We start from the raw sequence: 17,911 nt of genomic DNA, 5'->3' as shown, positions 1-17,911 counted from the left end.
TAGGACACACCCACATGACCTCATTTTACCTTAAGTACCTCTTCAAAGGCCCTGTCTCCAAATACAGTCATATTCTGATGTCCTAGGAATTAGAAATTCAATAAATGAATTGGTGGGGATTGGGGGGCACAATTCCCCTCATAATAGTAGCGTTGCTGAAAATATTTCAGACTTGAGGCATTTGGTAAGCTTGCCAGATAAAATATTTTGGAAGAAATGTCACTGGGAGATGTTGTGAGGTGGGGGTGAAAGGAGAAACAGTATTTTGGCATGTAGCTTAGCGTTTTCTGGATTTGTTTCTAGCCTTCTTAATTTGGAGCATGTAGAAGGAGGGTTGCCAGATAAAATACAGGACACTTAAGTACATTTGAATTTCAAATAAACCATAAATCAATTTTAAGTATGCATATGACACAAATAGTGAAAATATTTATTGCTGATCTGAAATTCAAGTTTAACTGTGGGTGTCCTCTATTTTTATTTGCTGAAACTGGTGATCCTACCTACACTGCTTACTTTATGCTCATATATAAGGCATATCATGATTTCATTGAAAAAAATACACTAATTCAGGCCACTAATAATACAAACAGTGAGACATATGGTAATGGAGGCACTCTTTTAAAATCGTTTTATTTTTTATTTCTTGATTCGTTAAATATTTACTAAGTGCCAACTAAGTATCAGCCATACTCCCAGGGATAGGATATACCTTCATGACCAAAACTAGACCAGTCCTTGCCTTCAAAGTGCTTACAGTCTAGTGGGGGAGGCAGGTGATGAATAAGATAACAGGTAACTCCAATTGTGCGAGTGGCGTGAAGGAAACAGCCAGTTAACTCAGAGAATAATGGAGTTAACAGGGGCTGATTTCTCATGGTGGTCAGGGAATAATTCACTGAAGGGGTGACATTTAACTTAATTTCAGAAGATGATACCAATGAGGTGATGAGGACAGGGAAGCTCTGAGGTAGAAAAGCGCTTGGTGTATAAATGACAAAAATGAACAAAAATTAGTGTGGCCAATTGCGTAGAAGACGGAGCACTGGCAGCACGAAGTTTAGTTTGAGAATGTGCCAACAGCCAGATGGTGCAGGACCTGTCCAGTCACGATCCAGGCTTTGGACCTAACCTCATGAACCTGAGATCTGTGACCAATCTGTGGATGCCATTGAAGGAAATACAGCAAAATTGCAGTGGGAAGCCACTGGTGACTTTTCAGCTGGGAGATGGCATGATTTGATTTCTACTTTTTAAAGATCACTCTGGCTGATGTGTACCAAGGAGACTGGATTAGTATCCAATTGATACTAATTGATTGGATGGAGTGGCACTTACAGAGCTGGGGAGGACTGAGAGAGAAAGGGGTTTGTGCAGTATATTAGTTTCCTGTGGCTGCTGTAACTAATTACCATGATCTTAGTGGATTAAAACAACACATACTTATTATCTTACAATCCTCCAGATCAGATGTCTGAAATGGGTCTTACTGGGCAAAATTCAAGATGTATGTGAGGCTACATTCTTCTGGAGACTCTAGGGGACAATCCATTTCCTTGCCTTTTCCATAGAAAACCTGCCTGCATTCTGTGGCTCGTGGCCCCTTCCATTTCAAAGTTAGCAATGGCTAGTCAAGACTTTCTTACATTGCATCACTCTCATTCTCCTGCCTCCTTCTTTCACTTATAAGGACCCCTGTGATTACATGAAGCAAAGCCAGATAATCCAAGATAATCCATCTCAAGGTGACAAGATTAGCAACCTTAATTCCATTTGCAACCTCAGTTCCTCCTTGTGACATATCATATACACAGATTCCAGTGATCAGGACATGGACATCTTGTGGGGGAGCATTATTCTGTCTATCACATAAGGGAAAATCTTCATGTATATTTAGATGTGTTAAATTTGAAAAGCCAGTGAATTGACCAAGTTGGAAGTTAGTAATGTAGGTAGACGAATATGTGAGTGCAAAACTCAAAGAGATTTGAAAGTTATCAACACAGAGATGATGTATAAAGCCATGAGAGTGTATGGCATCACTGAAGAAGAGACTGAGCCTAGAAGCTTCCACATTTACAGTTAAGGTAGAGGATGAGGGGCCAAAAAAGAAAACATAAAGAGCAGCCAAAGAAATAGGTTGAAAACCAAAATAATGTGGTGTCATGGAAGCCCAGAGAGGAGACTTTTCAAAATAGGAGTGAGTGCTCTCCCAAGTTTAATACTGCTGCAAAAGGCAATTGCAGATTCATCAGTGGATTTGTCGGCAAGAAATTGAAAGTCTTGACATGAGCTATTTCAGTGGAGAGGTGGGGGCAGAACCAAAACTGAGGCATATTGAGGAGGGAATGAGACATGGCCAGTGACCATAGGTGATGGGGAAAAGTCCTATGTGACCACAATAGCATGTGTAGATGCTTATTAAAATTAGCAAGGTGATTACATTTGGTCACAAGCTTTTCAACAAGAAGCTGGGAGCTAAGGAAAAACTTAGCTTGGTTGTGTATTTACATCCAGTCAGAATCGCATGATGGCTAAATTGATATAATACATGAAAGAGGTACAAATATTACTGGGTTCTCGCTGTGCCCTGTGTGTAAAACCTGCAAACACTGAAGGTAAACTGAAGCACCACCATCTTTCTGAATGCATCCCAGAAAATCCTATAGGACCAAACGAAAGGAACCGCTTAAAGAGGAAAATCAGAGTTCTTAAGCAAGATTTAAGGGTCTCTTATCTTAAGGAATCCACTCCTGTGGCTTTTTGGTTTTTCTAGGGATTCTTAGAGGGAACAATGCTACCATCTTCCTGGACTGTGGTTTAGCAATAGGGCCCAGTCTTTTAGAACAATGTACTCCTATTAGCCGATGATTCCTCCCTGCTCACCAACATGGATTGTACTCTTCTGGAAGAAGGTAGTTGAAAGATTCTTTAGCTAGACCATTTCTCTCCCCCCCTACTGGTTCTCGGAGTCCTACAAAAGGAAACAGGACTCTCAGAAACAAGAAGATTCAGAAGGTAAACCAAAAGCTTCCTTATCATTAACTTTGTCTAATTAGGTAGAATAAATAAATTCCTATGTACTTAATAGATTAGCCGGTAGAGGCTTAAAATCTCAGGATAGAATCCAAAAAAGCTTTAGCTCTAAGATGTGGCCCGTGAAATTTAAGAATCATGAAAAAGTAACCAAAGTATTTATTTATTTCATTAAGGTCTTATTCTTTAACTATACATACATTTAATTTCAGACGTATCATAGACCTAAACACAAAAGATAAAACTATAAAGTTTGTAGAAGACAGCATGAGATATATATTCACAACTCGGGGGCAGTAAAAAAATTTTAGAAAGGATATGTGAGATTGAGCACAGTGGCTCATGCCTGTAATCACAACACTTTGGGAAGGAGAATTGTTTGAATCCAGGAGTTCAAGACCAGCCTGGGCCACATAGTCAAACCCTGTTTCTATAAAAAATAAAATTAGCTGGGTGTGGTGGTGTGTTCCTGTAATCTCAGCTACTTGGGAGGCTGAGGTGGGAGGATCACTTGAGCCAGGGAGGTCAAGGCTGCAGTGAGCCGAAGTCACGCCACTGTACTCCAGCCTGAGTGATAGAGTGAGACTCTGTTCAATAAAAAATAAAGAAATAATATGTGAAACGATAGCAATTTAAATAATTGACAAATTACACTTTATCAAAATTTAAAACTTCTGTTTTTTAAAAGACACATTAAAAGAAAATTAATAGACAAGCCATAGACTGGAGGTAATATTTATGAAACATTTGTCTGACAGAGGACTTGAATCCAAAATATACAAAGAACTCCTACAACTCAATGACAAACAAAACAAACCATTGTAATTTTAAATGAGCAAAAAGTCTTAATCTGTAATAATTGTCTGCTTCACTGATTCAAATAGTTTCAATTTAGTGGAGTAAACAGCTTTTTTTTTTTTTTTAATAATGGAAGTGGGAAGAGTTGATTTAAACAAACCTAAGCACCACCTGGTGGCAGATATTTTGAATTGCAGCTTGAGTTTTTGTGGTATATTTTTTAAAGATAAAGTTTGAAGAGTGAATCTGCAGAAATAGACTTGAAAACAGTAAGAAATTCTAATAAAATGACAGCCAAATTAAATTTTACCACAGTAAAACTGAAACAAAAGAGCAAAATCAATTCATCTATGCACTGAAATACCTATTGATATTTTAAGATAAGATAATGACTTAACATAATATCCAGCCAAATATTTATTTGGTAGAATTTTAATTAAATATTAATACAATACATATAAGTTGGCTATTTGTTTGCCACGTGTTCTACATGTAGTATTGCATTTAATCTTCCTAAGAACTCTGTAAAGTACAGGCCCACTCCATAGAATATTTCCATAGTTAAAATTTCCCGGTAGAATATATCTTTATTTTTAATAACCAAACCTCATAGAACATATTTATCTCTCAATACAACATTTTTCTGTAAGAAAAATGTTTACAATGGAAGAGAAAGTATTACTTAACACAAAGAAACTTTTTGTTAATAACTACATTAGTTATGACCAGAAAGTAGCATTAATTTTATTTATTTATTTATTTATTTATTGAGACAGGGTCTCACTCTGTCACCCAGACTGGAGTGCAATGGCACGATCTTGGCTCACTGCAACCTCCACCCGCCGAGTTCAAGCGATTCTCCCACCTCAGCCTCCCAAGTAGCTGGGATTACAGGCACCCATCATCATGCCCAGCTAATTTTTGTAGAGATGGGGTTTCACCATATTGGCCAGGCTGGTCTTGAACTCCTGACCTCAGGTGATCTGCTCGCCTCAGCCTCCCACAGAAAGTAACATTTTAAGTAACTATAACATAACTGTATTTTTTGTTTTATATATACCTATGAATTTTACTGTGCTTTGGTTGAGTTTTAAGAAGTTGCTGCAGATCTTATAATACACTGTAATTTTTTTCCAATTAAAAATAATTAAAAGTAGGCTCCTTGTTAGTGTTTTCAGGAGGAGCCTCTACATTAAGCAGGAGATGCCTGTGTAGTATTATGTTGTACCACCTTATAAATGAGACCCAAAGAGATTAAACCATTTGCCCGAGCTCCCAGGGCTTGGAAGTGGAGGCGTGGCAGCCTAACTCTGAAGGCTGTGTTCTAACCACCCTGAGACACTGCTTCCATTGTGGCTTTGCTTGTATCACACAAATGGTATGTGCCATAGGTCAGTGCTTCTCAAAGTTCTTGGTCAATAGGTTATTAGGTTGAATGTTACCAGTTTAATGTTACCTAAAATGGAGTTCTGTGGCTAATTAGATTTGGGAAATACTAAGTTTAATGAAATAAAGCATGTTACTTTACTTTTTGCAGCCAAATGTGCACTGTGATTCTCTAAGGTTGGTAGGTGAAGAAGGAGTTAGCATTTCCCAGACTTATTTGTTTGAGATTTGTGTAGATTAAGAATGTAGGCTGGGTGTGAAGGCTCATGCCTATAATCCCATCACTTTGGGAGGCTGAGGCGGGAGGATCGCTTGAACCCAGGAGTTTCAGACCAGCCTGGAAAACATGATGAGACCCCTGTCTCTACAAAACAATACAAAAATTAGTTGAGCATAGTGGTGTATGCCTGTGGTCGCAGCTACTTGGGATGCTGAGGTGAGAGAATCGCTTGAGCCCAGGAGGTCAAGGCTTCAGTGAGCTGTGACCACACTACTGCACTCTAGCCTGTGCAATAGAGTGAGACCTGTCTCAAAAACAAAACAACAACAAAAATGTGTCTGGCAGCATAAAACATATAACATACATATGCTATTTATGTGTGAGTGTGCATATGTCTGTAAATATGCCTTATAAAATGCCACCAATGTGCATTTATTTGTCTCACACAACAAGAATTCTGGGGCAGGGGAGCCCAGGGTCCTTTCTCTTTCCCTTTCTGTTCTGTTCACAGGAAGCTGGCATTCACTGCCATGCTTGTCACCTCATACACACCACATTTTGCTGCACCTCTAGGCTTTACAGCTGTACCACGAAGGAAGAAAAAAGAAAGAAGCAGTGCCGACACTCCCACTTATAATTCATTGACCAAGGCAGTGTCATAAAGGCCACCCTATAGGACCACCCCCAGCTGCAGGGAGCCTGTGAATTGGGGTTTTTAACTTTTAAGCCTCTGTGTCAATGAGTTATGATGTAGATAAATGCAAAAGTTGATTCTCACTCACATGACATGTCATCAGCTGCAGGTTGGCTGCGGTTCTGCTCAATATACCTGCTTTATTTGGGGGCTCAGACTGAAGGATCGTCCCCTCTCAGGCCATGCCCTTCCCATGGTGGAGGGAAAAAGGAGGTGGCAGAACTATGTGATTGCTGTTGAAGACACACTCAAAAGGGCATTTGTTACTTTTCCCATTGGCCAAAAGAAGTCACATGCCAATGCTGATGTCAATAGGACAAGGAAGTACAATCCTCTTACAAAAGGGGTCACTGATATATATCAATATAATCTTTCCTAATATAATAAAAGCAGGCAAATGAGAATAGGTGAGGAAACGGAAGTTGAGTCATCAGCCTACAGTGTTTGCTACAGATCACACACACATGCTCTAGCTTTTCATTTGCTCGTAGAGCATTTCACAGGACAAGTATTCACATCCTTTGGGAACTATAGTTTTGAGCCACAGCATGTCTTTTTTTTTTTTTTTTTTTGATAGGGTCTTACTCTGTCGCCCAGGCTGGAGTGCAGTGGCATGATCTCAGCTCACTGCAGCCTCAACCTCCTGGGCTCAGGTGATCCTCCCATCTCAGCCTCCCTGAATAGCTGGGACTACAGGCACACACCGCCATGCCTATCCAGTTTTTGAATTTTTTGTAGAGACAAGGTTTCGCCATGTTGCCCAGGCTGGTCTCAAATTCCTGGGCTCAAGTGATCTGCCCATCTTGCCCTCCCAAATGCTGGGATTACAGGTGTGAAGCACTGCACCTGGCCATTGTCCTTTTGGTGATATAACTACCCATAGAAAAATCCCGGTATAAAATATTCTTTAATATGTGAATTACGTCAGAGAATGTTATTAGACATGTTGTTTGTTGTCATACATTAAAGTCCACCTTTAAATCAAGGTGATATACATAAGGAAAGCTTATTTTTAAGCCAGGAGAATTTCAGAAAATACAGTCATGTCTAGTCATTAAAATTTTGTTTTTCTTCTGAATCAGGTGCTATCATACCATGCAACATGTTCAAAAGCTGAAGTTGACAAGTTTAAGGTAAGGAAGAAAATGGTTTCCTTATTAGTGCATACAGTTAAACTTCTCCTGGCCTCCTGAGCTCCCTCACATGCCTCTAGAGAATTAATCCTGCCCATTGGGAGCTGGAGGACTAGCACTGGGCAAAAGTATATTTGTATATTTCTGTTTTAGAGGGGAAGAAGGACTTATATATAACTGAGTAGTCATTTTATAATCATTTACATGATTCAGTATTTCTTCCCATTTATTAAGAAAGCACGATATCAGGGAAAAAAATCTGTAATATGGTGAGAATCAGGACACCCGGTTTTGGCATCAGTTTTACCTCTAACTTGCTGTTCAGTTAAAAGCTTAGGGCTGTATTTCCATCTGTAAAAATATGTGACGAGATTGAGATAATAATAGCTAACACTAAGTGCTTGCTGTGTGCCAGACACACTACCAAGCATTTTACCTGCATTAATTCATTTAATCCTCACAATCCTGTGAAAAACATACTATTCTACAGATGAATAAATTGAAGCATGGAGATGCCAGGCCAAGTTCAAACAATTGTAAGAGGTATAGCAATCTGGTCCCAGAACTGGAGTTCTTAACCACCATGCTTCACTACCGCACAGAGTGATCCCCTTTCAACTCCAACATCTGATGGGTCTATGAATGTTAGATATTCCTTATCACCTTAGTAACTACCATTTCCTTAGGTGTAATTCAGAATTCTTGCTTGTGTCCCTGCACTCCTACCAGGCAGTTTTAGCAATGAGCAAAACACGGGAGTAAAGGGAAATTGATTTCCTTTCCTTTTGAAAGTTTTGGTGCCTGCCTTTTTATATTTAGGTGGCAGTTCAGAAAATTATCAGGAAAAGCTACCACAGTCATGAGAAAGATCATGTTTTATACTGCAATATTAGAATGTAATATCACTTGGTGATGGATACTTTTCTAAGAGTCCCATTTGCATATATATGGTGCAGAGACCATTGGGCCTAAGAATTGAATCAGATCATTAGAACTGAGCACTTGAATGACGAAAGGGAGCAAAGGAAGATGTTTGTTCCAAACACGAGCGCATGAATGATGAAAGGGAGCAAAGGAAGATGTTTGTTCCAAACACTGAGAGTAGGGATAAAAGAACTCCTCACAAGGGCCAGAAGCAGCACATATACTGCGAGCATAGGAACTGCTCAGGCTCTATCCAAGGATAGGGTCTATTATTGACATAGAGAGATGCTTTGGGGAAAGACCTGCAATTGTAACCCAGATAAAAAGGGAGAGATAGGGTGCCACCAAGAAGTGACAGCTGACAGCAGAGGGAGGAGACAGTACAACTAAAACCACAGCAGTCAGGGCCCATTTGTTGCAGAGGAAAACATCCTGCATACCAGCTTGAACTCAAGCTCCATCACGACAGCACTAATTGTGTTTTATTCACTGCTGTGTCTCTCCTGCCTTTTATGGTCCTTGGGACATAGTAACACTCAATAAATACTTGTTGAATGGATGAATGAATGAATAGATAAGTGAATGAATAAATAAATCTGAAGAGCACCAATGGTTCTAGAACTCGAAGCAGTTAGTCATTAAGAAAATTTTAAAATGGTGATAATATATAATTATTTTATATATTTCATATAAATTTTACTTAATGTATATAAATTTTATAAATTTTCCATCAAAAATATTTAAGCCTTTTTATGTTAGCCAATAAAGTTCAATTATTTAGAAATCCTATTTATGAAAATATCCAGTTCCTGCTAAAATGCTAATATAATGTTTATATTATATTTTTGCTATTATTATGATTATCATCATTGCTAAAAGAGGGTAGAGGTAGGCAAGAAGAAAGACAGCAAATATGATCATACGAGCTTTGACTCATATGACTAAATATGACTGCAAGAGCTGCCCAGAGATATAGCAGGCCAAAATCCATAGTTGTTTACTTTTTTTTTTTTTTGAGACAGAGTCTTGCTCTCTGTCACCCAGGCTGGAATGCAGTGGCACAATCTTGGCTTACTGCACCCTCCACCTCCCGGGTTCAAGTGATTCTCTTGCTTCAGCCTCCCAAGTAGCAGGGATTACAGGTGCGCCTCACCATGCCCTGCTAATTTTTGTATTTTTAGTAGAGACGGGGTTTCACCATGTTGGTCAGGTTGGTCTCGAACTCCTGACCTTGTGATCTGCCTGCCTTGGCCTCCCAAAATTCTGGGATTACAGGCATAAGCCACCATGCCTGGCCTAGCTGTTTACTTTCTAAAGGCACCAACATTCAGGCTTAATTTTTTGCTTAAAGAAAACATAGTCCTGGAATTTGGCATGCATTTATATTGTTAGCTCACAAATATACTAAAATATGAAGTTTTTAAATTTGAGAACAAAGGGTTATTTTATCTTAAAATTATCAAGATTAAGAATTTAACTGATTTACTCCAGATTTTATCATGACAGATATTAGCTAGTATCCTATTACAATGTAACTGAGATATAGTAGATCATTTTAACCATTTTAAAATGGGATTTTTCTTGATATATACAGTAAATAAAACATTATTCTAATTGGTAGCTGATGTCTGTTATAACTGCAGCAATAACATTAAAATGTAGTGGGCTTAACATAATCCTGCACATAGACAGTGAAAAGCGTTTACTGAAATTCCAGGCTGGAGTACGTTCAATGGCAGTTTTCTAACATTGTAGCTAAATAATAGTAAATACATGCTTTGTTTTGACCAATATATATGACAAACCATGTTTACGTTCAAGTATATTGTCATTCTTCCTGCCTGCAGTACTTTTTTAACAAACATGATTGTAAAAAAATTTTTTTAAGTGTGCAATGATTTGAAGTCTGGAATCAGTTATCCATGAGATTTCATGAGTTAAAGCAGGGGTCCTTAACCCAGGCCATGGACTAGTACCAGGCCACACAGCAGGAGGTGAGCAGCAGGCATGCAAACATTACCACCTGAGCTCCACCTCCTGTCAGATCAGCAGTGGCATTAGATTCTCATAGGAGCGCAAACCCTATTGTGAACTATGCATGTGAGGGATCTAGGTTGCGTGCTCCTTATGAGAATCTAATGCCTGATGATATGAGGTAGAACAATTTTATTCCAAAACCATCCCCACACCCCCACCCCTCCCAGGTCCATGGAAAAATTGTCTTCCATGAAATTGGTCCCTGGTGCCAAAAAGGATGGGGACCACTGAGTTAAAGGATGGCTGAGTCCCAATGTGTTGGATTATACCCGACCAGATTAGTGATCAGTGATTCAGAGCTTAAGCCAGAGTTTGGGAAGAAACTGATTCATCCAATGCTGACAAAAATCTGTAGGTCAAATTTTACATACGTAAACATGACAGACTTCAGTTGGAACCCAAGCTGCACCACATCTGGGATGCAGAAATGTCTGGGAGACAAGCTAGTTGTAGTTATTTACATGAGAGACTAACAGACCTTCTGAGTCAAGAACTCTTCCTCATGAAAATTAAGGCCACGGACCTCAGTGTCTAGATGATTCCAAGTTCGGCATGTACTTTGTACCTTGGATTTATCCCTCACCTCAGCCTCCCATGGATCCATGTTCTCAGCTGAGAACGTGAGTAAACACAGAAGGCATGAACTTTGGTATGGTTTCAGGGCATCAAATGCTCCCGATAGAATGGGTCAGTGTGCTAACAGAAGGCAGCAGCCTAATGAAGGAAGCATCACTACGGACCCGTGGCAGGGCCCCTTCCTACCTGTGTGACCAGCGGAAGCTGATGGCATCGATGGAATCAATGCAGGCTCAGTGGTCACATTTTAAGGACAGGTAAGGTATACCCTGAGGACTTCCAAAAATAAGTAGGAGAGATGGAGACTCTGTACTATTGGAGAATGCGATATATACACCATTAATTACTCTTAGTTTGTACCATTTGTACTCAGAGATTGTGGGCCCTAAAGGAAGATTGATTTCACATAAGATAAACCTGTAGTGAATCTTTTAATAATCATTAATGCTAGGCTGATTCCATCTTACCCTTCCTCATATCTGGTCTTCCTATTTCATACTCCTTTATGTTTTGGGATTTTCTCCCCCTATTCTAGAATGCCTCGTTAGGGGGAGCATTGTTGTTCTGTTTTGTTCTGATAACCCTATTACTTCTGTTGGGAAAAATTTCCTTGAGGAGCGTGTAGTAGTGACAGGTGGGAGAATGGGATTAGAGTGTGAAAACCTTTCTAGAAGTGTCCTTGGACTGTCCAGGCAGAATAAATAGATAAAACAACATATAATTACTCATCCAAGAATGTCAGAATTTGGGTTTATTTTTCCTGATTCTGATATATCATTTATACTTCAAGAAACAGTCTTTCTTGTAGGTTCACCTATACACAAAAAGATCACAGAACTTCCTGGAACTAATGAATTAACTGTTTTGAAAGTCTGATTCAGGTTGTAGTATCAATAAATTATCCTTTATGGGTTGATTGCCCTGTGCATCTAATGAGGAAACCAGGATCTAAAAAATGGTTTTTAATCCTCATTAACATTTACTGATCTTCCATGAACTTGAAATAAGAAAGTTATTACAGAAAATTTGTGCAGATTTTAGTGACTTTTTATATCTCTGCAGCTCTGTGCTAACAGGAATAATGTATAAAGACCATATTGACAATTACATCTCCTTGAAGATGGCTGGTTTAAAGGCTTTCAATAACCTAAAGATGCCAGCTGTGATAACATAAGAAAACGAGTTTAGTACCCCAATTATATGCTCCCATAATTTTATGGACTTTCCTTAAATTCCAATGCAGTGGACAGACCAAACAATTATCACTATATATTGCCAGTTTACCAATTAAAATCAACTCATGGATGTTGTGGTGTTATATTGCCACCTTGTATCATCCCTTCCTTCAGTTGAGAACTGCATGGGTTATGGCTGCTATCAGAGATGAACTCATTTACAGCACTATAACTGCCTCAGTAATTAAGCACCAATAACTTAGGTTGGGGTTTGGGTTTGAACTAACTCATACATATTTCAAGTTTTCAATGTTAATGCCTAGGCCACAAATTAATATCCTAGTAAATAAAACAAAATAAAATAAAATACCAAGAATAGGTACTCCTTGTGGCATTTATATACTGAAATAAGAATGACTGCATCAAAAATAGGATCTTATGACCTCCTTTGCAGACTGAGCAATAGGATGTGATTTACTAGACTTAAAAAAAATTAGATTTGAGAAGACACTTTAATCCGTGAAATAGTCTAGCGTGTATAATAGGAGGCTTCAGCCCTCAAGACTGCCTTTACAGCTATGCCAGGAGATGTGTCTGCCGTATGCCCTGCACTAGGGCCCCTTGCACAGCAGGCGGGTGCAGGGCTGTCCCCCTTCCCTTGGCTGGCCAAGTGCATGGGGTGCCTTTTAGTAGTTGATCCACCAGGTGGCGCTCCCTTCTCCAATTGGCACAAAGGCACTACACGCGCTAGCCACCGCCCTGTGCAATCAATTTCCAAAGCCGTGGAAGAGCCCAATCCTTGCAGCAGCCCCTTGCAGAGGCGGAGTGCACTATGCAGACAGAGGGTAACACCATGGCATTTACCCAAACTCAGGCGACACAGAGAATGCCGAAGAGGAAGAGGGGTAGACCTGAGTCCCATGGACAGCTGCGGGATGGCAGAGGCCGGGGAGCTTACTACCCACCCCATTGGTAGGGGCACCTCCAGCTCCTCCCCCTCAGGGCGGATGACCCATAGAGGCTCCTCCACAGCCGGGGATAAAGCAGGACTTCTGGGTACCAGAAAGAGGGCAGGAGCTTTGTCTTGTTTCTCTACAGTCTCAGTTCTCATGGCCTTCCTGAAATGCTACCTTCTGAAATCCCAACAGTGGCTTTCCAGTGCATCTCGGCTCATTTCTAAGGTGGTTTAAAAGATTACCTAGAAGCCATATAAAAGGAATTCGTTAGCTAGCCTATGCTGTCTCCTCTTCTGTGCCTGCCTTTGGAATTTAGGAAGTTGTTTTGACGTTAAATAGTATTTATGTCAAGTTTAATATCCGAGTTTTTTTTTTTTTTTTTTTTTTATCGTCAGAGAAAGTTATTGAACCTTCACCAGGAAATTGACTGCAGAGAAAACAGCTGCATCAGCACCCTAAAGGGCATCTCCTGCTCACAAGCAGTAGCCGAGCCGGGCGGCTTGCACTGCTCAGGACGCATCCATAAATATGCGGAGTGCTTTGCGTTCAAATGTCCGGCTGTCTTTCTGAATTGTGTCTTAATCAAATGCCACATCAGAAAAAGGATGGTTGTACTTTGTCACTCTTGAATATTGAAGATAGTGGCGGAGGGCGGGGGAGTGGGTGCTGAGCATGAGGGGAACCAGGTCTGCAAGCCCAGGCTGGTCTTCCCTCCTGCTTAGCTAAGCGGCTAGGGATTGAGGGCCCTTCAAGGACCCGCCTGACCAAAATACATCCTGTGGTGACCCTGACCTCCCCTCACATCAACTTCAGCAGCCACTATTTGTCACTTCTTTCTATTTGAAAACAAAGGGAGGACACTGTCCCCAGAAGGTCACTGTGAGCATCTCCTTTCCCTGGGAGGAAGAGCGGGCCCGGAAGATTTTCTCCCACCTTCTCCCTCCCCCATGTTAGCACAGCAGAGTTCACTGCATTCCCTAAGTGTCACACGGGAAGGCGCAGGAAGTCTGAACCTGAGGCAGTGAAATAAAGGAGGGCTCATTTTTGTTTCAGAGCGCTAGGAACAAAGCGGCAACAAGTCCTGAAGGTCCAGTGGAGAGCAACAGTGTGGCCCAGTGAGATCCCTGACTCCTGAACTGTGAAGGGAACTGGAGAGGTTAAAGTCATCAGAACCTTCCAGAACACTAGCGCATCTGGGACTGTATCACTTTATCTTCTTTTTAGTTTTCCTCTAATTAGATCCATTGATAACTCTATCTGTGACGCCAGGAAATGAAGAACACGTAGCTCCTCACTTCAGTGAGAAGGGCTTGGGTTAACCATGACAATGGGTGGCCTTCCCTCTACTGTTCGTTCAGTGTGCACAGAGCTACGACCTCCTGGCTGTTGGGCTTCTGTAGTCCTCAATCTCCAGTTGTGCACTTTGGCTATCATTGTACAGTCATCATGGGGTCCTCATCACTGCCCGCCCCCACATGCAGTCTTGTCCATTCTGCCTTCCAAACATCTCCTGCTCCTGTCCATCCTCACAGCCCTCACTAATTCAGATCCTCATTCTCCCTCAGGCAGGCCATTATTATTGCACACTGCTCTCCTAGCTGGGCTCCCGCCTCCTGCTGTTGACCCTGTCCCAGATCCATCCTGTGCACAGCTAACAGATGAACAGATGAACTCTTCTGTTGGTGTAGGTTCCAGGTCACAAAGTTTAGTATCTTCTAGAAGCCTCTAGATTCTTTCAATTCGAATTATTTAATTGGACATTAAAAGTATTCCAAACTCTAACTTTCAGCTCACTTTTCCAGCCTGTTTCCCACGCTCCCACTGAGCCATCCTTAACCAAATAGTTCTACTTGGTGTTTTCTGCCCATTCCCTGTCCTTTTATATTTTTGCACCCATCCTTCTCCCTATCTGTATATATAAAGCCTTAACAATCTATCTGACCCTTCTCAACTGCCCCTTTCTCCATGAAGTCATTCCTGCTGTCCTTCAGTCAAAAGTGACCTTCTCATTTGCCTTTCTTCCTACCATATTCATCACTTTCTACCTTGCAATATAAATCTTGGTGCACCTGTCTACTCAAATGATTAAAGTAGATGCATTTTTAGGAGAGAATCCTTGACTTACTCATTTGGTAACCCTTATATCACCTAAAGCCATGCCTTGCACCTGGGTGCTGGAGAAATTTCTACCTTGTGACCAAATTCCTTGAAATGTTTGCCATTTTTATGGCACAAGAAATTATAATGCTTGGGTGGAATTTTGAAGCAGGGACCTATGACAATGGAAATTTCTGACAATTTCACCCCAACCCTTGCTTTATGCTGTTTGAAACCCCTTGTTTTTATGTTCCTGGTTGTTGTCCTGTGCACCCTAAACTATATGAAAATAAAGGGATTCCTTTTCTTTGTTTAGGATAGGTACTCCTATCCTCTTTGGAGTGTGCTGTAATGATAGTGTCTCTCTTCCCCGCTGGAGGCAAAAGTCCCTTGCCTTTAACTCTCAGTTGATTCAGCAATCTCTTTACTACTAAATACGTTTCTTCCATGTATCCTGCTACCACCACCCTGCGACTAAATTTTTTTAAACCTATTTTTTTGACCTTCAAAACACCTAATACTTCATTATCTGTATTTGTATTTACTATTTTATATAGTTCTATATTCTGTCTTTCCTGTTTTTGAAATCATGCTCTGGTTTGGCTGTTCTTCCTATTTTTTCTCATTTGGAAATGGATTCATCCAAAATCTTTTAAGTGTTTGTGAAACGTAATTCTCTTGGTCTCAAGACACCCTATGAAATAGGAAGTTAGGAGACAATGTCTGGCTGAAGGGTTTTCTGCAGTCTCAGTAGCCAGTCTCAGTAGCCAGTCTCAGTAGCCCTTTTAACAGTCTTTGTAAGACCATGGACACAGTAAGACAAGAGCAAGCAAGTGTATAAAAAGACAAAGCAGCCAGCCACCAGACCTTTTGGTTAATTTCAATTTCTAGGCTTCAGGTTTCCTCATCTGCAAAACAAAGCCATTTCTAGCTAAAAAATGCTATAATTTTATGAACCTATCAAATTTATCTCTAGGAAGAAAGGGGAAAATACAACATAAAACAACATAAATGTTGACAAAACATTTAGGGGTTTTTATGATTTTCGAATACTCAAATTTTTGAATTCAAGCTCTGTTCAAGATAGCTCAGCTTGATTTAATTACATATAAGTACTTTCCAAAGCCCCCCATGACTATATTATATTTGAAAGGTAATATAATATAATAATACTCATGAGGAAGATGTGTGATTATGTGGGTAAAACAAGAGTCTCAATCTCATCAGTATAAAAACTATACACTAATGCTACCTATAAATGTTTAAATAATAAAAATGTCTTAAATAATAAGAAATAGCAGTGTATAAAAACATGTATATGTCCATTATCTCACTTGAGGCTCACAAAGTCTTGGTGAGGGCAGGGTTAGCATATTTCCATTTTACGTAGAAGGCAACTAAAGATCAAAGAACCAGCAAGAAAAATGGAACCCCTCTGCTTTAGTTTTTCTTCTGCAATGTTTTGTCTGATCTTGAAGACAATGCTGTTCTTCAAGTGGCGGAGTAGGAAAATGGAAGCAATGTCATGGAGTTTCATTCTTAAGTCATTTCTTTTGATTCAGCTATTATTCTTGGAATCTTGGTGGCATTTTGACATTTTAGGGGTCAAATAAGCATGAATGGTAATGACGTCTGAGAAAGACAGACAGAATTGTTGGCTGAACTTAACATATTGGCTTTTAGTAAGACTGTTTATGGTACTCTTTGGGCAATTAATATGTAATGTTGTTTTATTAGAAACTTCTTTTTGTATTGTGGTTGTGCTATCCATGTGACTTTCTGCCCTGAGGTTTTAGATTACTTGGAAACCTAAGGAAATTGGAAACAGAAACATTATGGAGACATTGCATCATTCTTAGCAAGAGAGTATATGATTCATTATTCTGACATCTCGCCTGTCTTCCTTACAGTCTGATTGGCTATCTAGCTGTATCAAAATCTCTTGACATCTGGAAAGCTCAAAGGAAAAAGAGCAGTCCCACTCTATTATCCTGTGCTCTCCAGGCCTGCCAAGTACCTTGTACGAAAGATAAAAAGGATATGAGATTGCAAACATCAGTTTCATGATAAAGCACTTGTCAGGTGATAAAGTCTTATGTTTAAGGCATGAGCACTTATGAACTAGAGACTATTTGGGGGAAGATATGAAGTGAAGAATGTGAGACTGGGCTTGCATTTTTTATAATATTTCTTATAGTGATACTTGATATTGGGAACATCATGGATGGTAATCTGCACATCTGAAATATGATGATTTTAACATAAAACTCTCAAGGTAAAATTTTAAAGATTTTTCAAAAATTTTAGCTATTCTGAATTAGCTCCTGATACTGTTTCCATTTGTGTGTGTGTGCGTGTGTCTGTGTGTGTGTGCACATGCTTCAGCTTAACGGGATAGTCATATGATTTGGAGTTTCAACTCTGGCTTTACAAAAGGATCTCATGGCAATTCATTGTCTCCAAAGAGAGAAGCAAATGGAAAATCCCTGAGAAAACAGGGTCTGAGATGAAGCACTTTGGCCACTGGGTGCCATCCTTGCTCCACGTAAGGATTTGCTGAGCCACATTTCTAGGAAAATGGTTAAAACCCCAAAGATAGTAATTTAAAAGTAATATCGAGATATAATAATGTTTGTGTGTACGCATGACCTGGAATATGTTAGTGACATGGACAGCTTATTCATTTGCCCAGGCACGAGGTGGAGGGACTGGGGGACTCTCCCCTTTGATTTAGCCTTAAGAACAAAGCCTGGGTAAGGCCCTTGTGCTTGCTGTATCCCCGTGAGGCAGCCAGTGGGTGGCCAAAGAGGCACTGTGGAGGTCTGGGGATTGTTGATGAGGTGGTGCAGTAGGCATCTGGAGGTCAGCAGGTCAGATGC

The 17,911-nt window shown here is 40.1% G+C and overlaps 1 protein-coding gene across 2 annotated transcripts in view; it reads left to right on the top strand.

Annotated features, from left to right (window-relative positions):
* PDE11A (phosphodiesterase 11A) overlaps window positions 1-17,911 on the top strand; it is a 466,208-nt gene that overhangs the window by 310,551 nt on the left and 137,746 nt on the right. For both annotated transcript variants that reach the window (XM_054478305.1, XM_054478303.1), the window contains exon 10: window positions 7,217-7,267. In XM_054478305.1, the coding sequence (XP_054334280.1) occupies window positions 7,217-7,267 (51 nt within the window). The remainder of the gene's footprint in view (window positions 1-7,216; window positions 7,268-17,911) is intronic.

Source organism: Pongo pygmaeus, chromosome 11, assembly GCF_028885625.2.
Source record: "Pongo pygmaeus isolate AG05252 chromosome 11, NHGRI_mPonPyg2-v2.0_pri, whole genome shotgun sequence".
Taxonomy (NCBI): domain Eukaryota; kingdom Metazoa; phylum Chordata; class Mammalia; order Primates; family Hominidae; genus Pongo; species Pongo pygmaeus.
The sequence above is the reverse complement of the archived record's forward strand: the minus strand, read 5'-3'. Positions and strand labels throughout refer to the sequence as shown.